A 7,231-nucleotide genomic window follows, 5' to 3' on the forward strand; every position below is an offset into this window, starting at 1 on the left:
CCATCTTGTGTGATACATAATTCACATCACATCGCATCATTCACAGAACCTGTTTCATTAAACCTATTCACTAAATTTAGTACTACACCGTATATAAAAAAAATGGACCCAATTTGAATGCCCTATATCTCTGCAACCACGAATCGCCCGTGAATGACATGCATATCACTTGAAACGGCACGTCTAATGACAATGACCAATGCTAGAGGTCTCTCCCAGCGCAACAATAGCCGTTAAATTTACTGACTACAGTCATACAGAAATTTTTTACTGAATTGAGACTGAACGTTTTTAGTGAATAAAAGTAAACGTGTTGTGCTGTTTCTGCAAGAAAGGTTTATGGCCCTTTCTTAATCGAGGAAAACACACTTAATGGCCAAACCTATGCTGGAAAACTGACTTTTCCCACAACTTCATGAAGACTCCAATGTCTTCATTTTCCAGCAAGACAGAGCATCACCACATTGGCACCGCAGGTTCGACAGTTTCTAAATGACACACAACCTCAACGTTGGATTGGTCACACGGGACCTGAAGACTTAGCACTACACTCTTGGCCCCCAAGGCCCCCCGATTTTACACCATACTTCTTGTGAAGTCACGTTAAAGACTGTGTTTTTGTGTCGCCATTACCAACTAATATGGATGACTTCAGAAACAGAGTAATAGCGGCAGTGAGTTCAGTGGAAGAAGGACTCTGAGAAGAGTTTGGGACGAATTCAGCTATCGCCTTTGTTGTCCGCCCAACAGGTGGAGGATACGCCTACATAGAGCACTTATAACATGGTAAGTAAAACTTGGCGATTGCAATTTGTTGTTTAATTGTAACTTACTGTCATTGCGAGATATAGCATTCTGAAATTGGGTTCATCTTTTTGATACACGACGTATAGTGTTTTCTACACGGAACTGGGCGGCCAGGAAATTTACCAAAGTTTTCGCTTGCTCTACCACAAGGTTCCTAAATTAATGACTTTATTATTATTTTTTTCTTGCATGTTAGCATGTTTCTAATTGTTTTCGAGAGAAAATCATGCATAATGCATATTTGAAGGTTTTTCGACTTTATCAGTGTATGTCTTTATAGGCCTAATCTCTTTTTTAATGCACATTTAAGGGAATTTTTACATGAGCGTAACTGTACTTCAACTTTGTTTACAGCACGGATTGTCCTGGTGATAACAATGCTTGTTTAATTTTCAAGGGAATTTTTATTTTTTACGAGCAGTACGAGCACAGTCTAGTATATAGTCACGAAGCTTGAGTTGTTGAGAGTACTACTGTACTCCAACGACGAGAAAATCTCCAGGGAATAAAGGGCAGCGGGGTGAGGGGTGATGCTATGAATGAATGTTGATGTCATAAGGTCACACACGTGGGTACTCATATCTCTATTGGCTATCTCTCAAAGCACAAACCATAACACATTTTTATACTACCCTAGTTACAAAATTAGATCACTGTTAAACTCTTGCGGTGCTATTTATAGACATTTCGCTAACCCGCGCTACGAGCGTGCTAAACAGGATTCATATCATATAGCTAACACTGGTTTATGAATACGAAAAACGTTAGTTCGCTGATCATCCACCGAAAGCCCACGCTAAGAATGTCTATGAATACGGCCCTTGGCCTTTTAATCCCTCCATACAGGAAATAACATATGGAGGAGAGCGGATGATTTTTAAATTGACGTTATAACTCTAATATTATCTATCTACGTCGCTCCAATAGATGACGCAATAGTAAGCACATTCCTTTCACAGTTTATCTCCTGGTTGGAGAACAGTAGGAAGAATAGACTGTGCCGGTACTATTTCGCATTGCCTGTGATGAGGCGATAGTAGCGATCCTAGTGGTTAGCAACTACCTATGGATGCATATTCCCTATGCACTGAGTTTCGTGACTGTATATACTAGAGTCACAGTCTACTATATACAGTCTCGAAGCTTGAGTTTTGAGTGTGCTAGAAACAATAGACTGTGACGGTACTATTTTGCATTGCCTGTAATGAGGCGATATTAGCGATCCTAGTGGTGAGCAACTACCTAATGTTTGCATATTTACTACGTATTGAACTTCGCGACTGTATATACTAGACTGTGCTAGAGTCTAGTAACTAGACTGTGGTAGCCTACGAGTATTTCAACTTGTTCTGTTGACAATTAGGGTTTCCCTGGAGACGACAATGCTTGTTTAAATTTTTCTATCTCAGGCGTTCACACTGCAATCTCAAATCTGTAATATTAATTTTGGTAGTGAAAGAAGGATAGAACGTGAGTAATTTCAAAAGTGTGAATGTGTTTAGAGTTGTTAATGTTTTTGTTGTTATGGCTTCAATAAAATGTACTACAAATGAAATAATAGCACAACGAATTAAAGGCAAAAAAAGTATTCGATTGGATGGGGAAATAGTATATCGAGATTATTGCAATAAAAAGAAGCAAGTTTTAAAAAAAATAGGCGGCACATCTCACTTAATGATGGTGTGTCAGAGGAAGAACAATTGTTTGTATACATATGAAGTATGATTAGTGTAATATGTTACTCAGCGATGTAAGCAATGAAGGCGGAAAAGAAACTGGCCAACCTATTCCATTATCTCCTAACTTAATTGCCTCATGAATCATGAGTGATGCCTTATTCGTGTCAAGAGGTTCAAACCTGTCTTCGACAGTTAACTAAACAACAACAAAGCATTTTCATATGGCAACAGTGAAATTCCACTTTTAGATTACCGTGCTTACTAGACAGTATATTACCGTACTGAAAAGTTTCTGAATAAATGTTTTTAAAATTTTCAAGTAAACAAACTTTGCAAAACTGTCAACTGCAATCATGAAATTGCAAGCTGCAAGCTACCACTGATGGATTGAAACTGTCAATTATTGAGGACCTTCAGGGTCCCCTTAAGTTCTGTCCTATAGGTTTAGCTGATTATAATAGCAGCTAAGAATAAGCTAGACAAACTGTTTGGATAAAACCCAAATTAGAATTTCTCTGTCCGGTGTAGAAACATATGTGGGGATTGACCTGACAATTTCATAGATTTCCTCATTCAAATATGCACCCATAACGTCTTGTGAGATAGATCATTCTCTACTTACAGAAACATATTAACTGAAAGGGCTACAATCTGATGGATGCGAATTGAGATGTTATGGGTTACTATTAATTTTATTGGGCCAGTAAGACATGAATTAAACTTACAAGACTGAAACAAACAATTTTGATAGTGCATTTTTTTTTATTCATTGCACATGTTTAGCAATTTTATAATGCATGACTGCATGCATATTTCTATATTTGATAGTGCATAGAAATCTCGTCTCTAGTCATTGCTAAATGTAGACCTATAATAGGCCTACTGAACTTTAAGCATCTGAGATTTGCCTTGACAGATACAAATCTATTCCCAAAACAGTTTCAATGCTGTGGGGCGCAAGGATGGAGAATTTCCCATAACTGTTCTACTCACTCAAATGCTCCCCTCCAAAATTAAACATGCTGGTGAGTGCAAGTGCTTGAATAAGAATACCAGCACATATGTTGTACGACCGCAATAAACCTGGTCTATCAACAGATTAGATAGCATTTCCAGGGTTCAGGTTGTTATCAACGAAGTCGCTGAGAAAAATGCACCTGTGCTTATATAGGCCTACACTGCACTCAAATATTGATAAAACGGGTAGCGTTTAGGTTAATGCTGAACATGTTACCTGTTCCATTAAAACACTCAATAACGGAAAACAGAGCCACAAGAAAGTCAAAATGTAAATGCATCATAATAATTAGCCTATGTTTTGTGTGAGTAGCAATTAGCATAAATAACATCATAAGACACTTAACAAAAGTATTTGGTTTTAATCACTAACAGAGTAAGATAGCTACTACATCAAATAGAAACATTTCCATTAACTTACAGTATATGTTCTATACAATACTTAACTACTAAAGCTAAATAAACAAAACATAATGTTCCTATAAAAAAATCCCCGCTTGTTACTATGAATCCTGCATCAACTTCATTCTTAGATAACCTTTTAACCTACAAGTAGATACAACCGTTTCAGCAGTTTGAATGTAATAGTACAACAAACTTTAAATGCATTATGTTATAGTAATATGTGAAACAAATTATTGTAAACTAACTGAGTAGCCTAACCTCAAAATTAAAAGTTTCAAATTATTAAATTGGAGACACAGAAAACGGAATTGTCGATATGACTGAAGTACAAAGAAGTCAAATCCTAGTTTAACTATTTTAAAATGTAACATATCAATAACCAAATGTACAAATGTAATACAATTATGCAATAAGTAATGCATGCAAATAAAAGAAAATATCAAACCAAACCCGAATGATCTATCTCACGAAAAGCAATTGTTTCTACTAGACTTAATTCCAAATTCGAATTTTGAGTTTCAAAAAATACAGAAGTAAGCCTTATGTTTTTCACTTGTTAAAGTGTGTACAACAAAATATGTAGCCTGCAAAGATGAATACATTAGGTTCATCACACAGTATTAATTCATATTATGTTAGTGTTAGGATAAGATAGGCTATTACAAATAATGCATTCTTACCTCCTTTGCATGGTGTTCTGTGTGTGCTGTGCTGCGCCCGGTATCCTGTGATCATTTCGTAGTCTCCATTATCTCGTCTTACCGGGAACGATACTTCGATTATATGATCACAACCCTGCATTAGCATCAAAATTCCTTTTACTTTCTTCTTTCTATCCTCAACTGACATCTTGTGGACTTTCATATCTTCAACTAATTTATCTTCTGCTATCTGACATGCCCGGTGGAAAAAGTATTCCACCATATCGAAAAATCTTGGATTTGCTGCATCGGGAATAGCTTTCAATCTATCGGGAATTTCATGATCTGAGTAAGATCTCGAATTTCGAAGTTGGACGGCTGTAGGACACACTTTAAGGAATGTGTTCACATCTAATTGTGAACAACTGTGTTTAAGGGGAACAACACTTTTTGCTATAGATTTTAAATGAAACATTTCGAAGAGTTAACCGGTAAGTTTCTCGCACACAGACAAAATACAAACGTAATTTTTGATACAGCAAATTAATAAACTAAATATAAGTACAGACCACCCTAAATTACTCTATCCTCACACTTCACACCAACACCTAGCCGATACGCCACTACACGCTTCTACAGCTGAGACACCCTCCACTTCCGGATTCCGGCTACTTGCGAAGCTCGCTTCTCTCGATCATCAATGCGAATGCGCAGAATTGATTCCAACACAGACTGCCAATAGTCTGTTGACCACGGCTGCCAATGTTACATTTATAACCAAATGTAATATGCTCGATTTTCCTAGATGGCAACACATTCGCATGACTAGCGACATCTATTATACATACTTGGAAACAATTGAACACGAACAGAATTATGTTTTATGCACCTTCCTGGGGCTATATGAACAGCAATGCTTATAAACCACTACAGGTTGCACAAAACAAGGCTCTTAGACTGATTCGTGGGTCTGACTGGTTTACTAGAACATCGCAAATACATGAAGATCTCAGTATGCTATATATACATGAAGTGCTTATCAAAATTATAAGGAAGTTTTACAGTCGACTTCAAAGAAGACCAAATTATTTCATTAAAAGAATTGGAGACTATGATGTAGACGACTTCAGACTGTATAGAACGCCGAAAAAGGCTATTTTCGATACTGCGTAATAATCTAACTGGTGGTCTTGTGATATAAGGAAACACATCTACAAACAAATTCCAAACAATTTTCAAAATCATCATCTTCGAATTTATGTGAAGAAGAGATGCTGTGAACTAGCAACACAAGGAACTGCAACATAATGGTGCAGTCAGGGACCCTGAAGTCCGATACTGTATCAAAATCCAAGAAAAATTTAAAAAATAAAAACCTATTTCTTGTTAGTAACTGCTAAATTCAAACTGTATCACTCAAACTATTGTTCCTAGACCCTCAGTTGCTAACCGCTTGGAGCATTGTATCCCGAGAAACTTACTTATGGCTTTTAAGAAACCCGGAGGTTCACTGCCGCCCTCACATAGCCTGCTATTAGTCCCTATCCAGTCTCTATCATAAGAATAAACACGTATTTAAAAATTGGCTTCTTTACTTTAAAGCTCCTTCCTGTAAAAATTAATAGAAGTGAAATAGCAGGTTTTGGAAAAAAAAAAAAAACATTAATTTGTGTGAATGTATTGTATCTTTAAAAAATGTGGACCCCCTTCTCCATTATTCTTTTTGTAGTTAAAGCACATCATACACCAAGTGTCTTCATCCAACGGAATTTCGTGTAGTATTATTTGAGGATTATGTGAGCTCCAGTATTTATTGTTCTGTGAAGCAGCATGACCATAAAAATGAAATCATGACTCATCAGAGAAAATTATTATTTGTGGATTAACAATACTGTCATCAGTGTTCTGTAAAACCCAATTACAGAAATTCACTTCACTTACGTTGTCATGTGAACTCTGTGAAAGCAACACAAAACAAGACCATAAAGAATGTCACTGCATGTACACTATGGAGGAGTTTGTTTGGTGTGAGAAGCATTACTTCCGAGTTATAAACAGGATGGGGAAATGATCCATCCTTGGAGAGTGCAAGGCACGGATTTGCAGAACATTTTCAAGAAAGGGACCTCCAAACAAAACCATACTGAGTTGAGCTGAGATGTTTAGAACCACAATGCAGGGCAATTGGGAATATCACAAACACCAGAACCAAGAAAAGCATTAGGTGTTATATAGGGAACAAACGATTTGCAATTGTTTTGTGAACTTCCCGGTCTGGAATTTGAACAGCATGTGTTCCAGCAAGACGAAGCAACTCCACATGTGGGCCACCACTGCTAAAAGAACTCCTTCCAGATGGAACTGTATCACGAGGAACAAACTTTCCATACCCATCCCATAGTCCCAATCTCACGTTATATGACACATATCTGTGGGACATATTAAAAGAAGAGTGCTTCACATCAACATCCACAAATCTGTAATGCTTCGCAACAACATAGAGTCTGTTATTGTAGTCAGGACAAGTGTCCTGTCATTGTCTATAATGCAATGGTCACACACATGGAATACACTGTTTGTATGAAAGGAGGCATGTTGAACATGTTGTCGTCTGATAATATAGCTAGTCAACCATTCAAACTAATTCTTTCATTCATTTATCTTCCCTTCATCCCTCACTCT

General features: G+C 37.0%; 1 protein-coding gene across 1 annotated transcript in view; it reads right to left on the minus strand.

Annotated features, from left to right (window-relative positions):
- Window positions 1-5,300, minus strand: part of Gdh (glutamate dehydrogenase, mitochondrial) — a 103,765-nt gene extending 98,465 nt beyond the window's left edge. Inside the window, exon 1 of the mRNA XM_069832842.1 lies at window positions 4,589-5,300. Within this exon, the coding sequence (XP_069688943.1) occupies window positions 4,589-5,024 (436 nt within the window). The 5' untranslated portion in view covers window positions 5,025-5,300. The remainder of the gene's footprint in view (window positions 1-4,588) is intronic.
- Window positions 5,301-7,231: the final 1,931 nt, after the last annotated feature.

This window comes from Periplaneta americana, chromosome 8 (assembly GCF_040183065.1).
Source record: "Periplaneta americana isolate PAMFEO1 chromosome 8, P.americana_PAMFEO1_priV1, whole genome shotgun sequence".
In the NCBI taxonomy this organism is placed as follows: Eukaryota; Metazoa; Arthropoda; class Insecta; order Blattodea; family Blattidae; genus Periplaneta; species Periplaneta americana.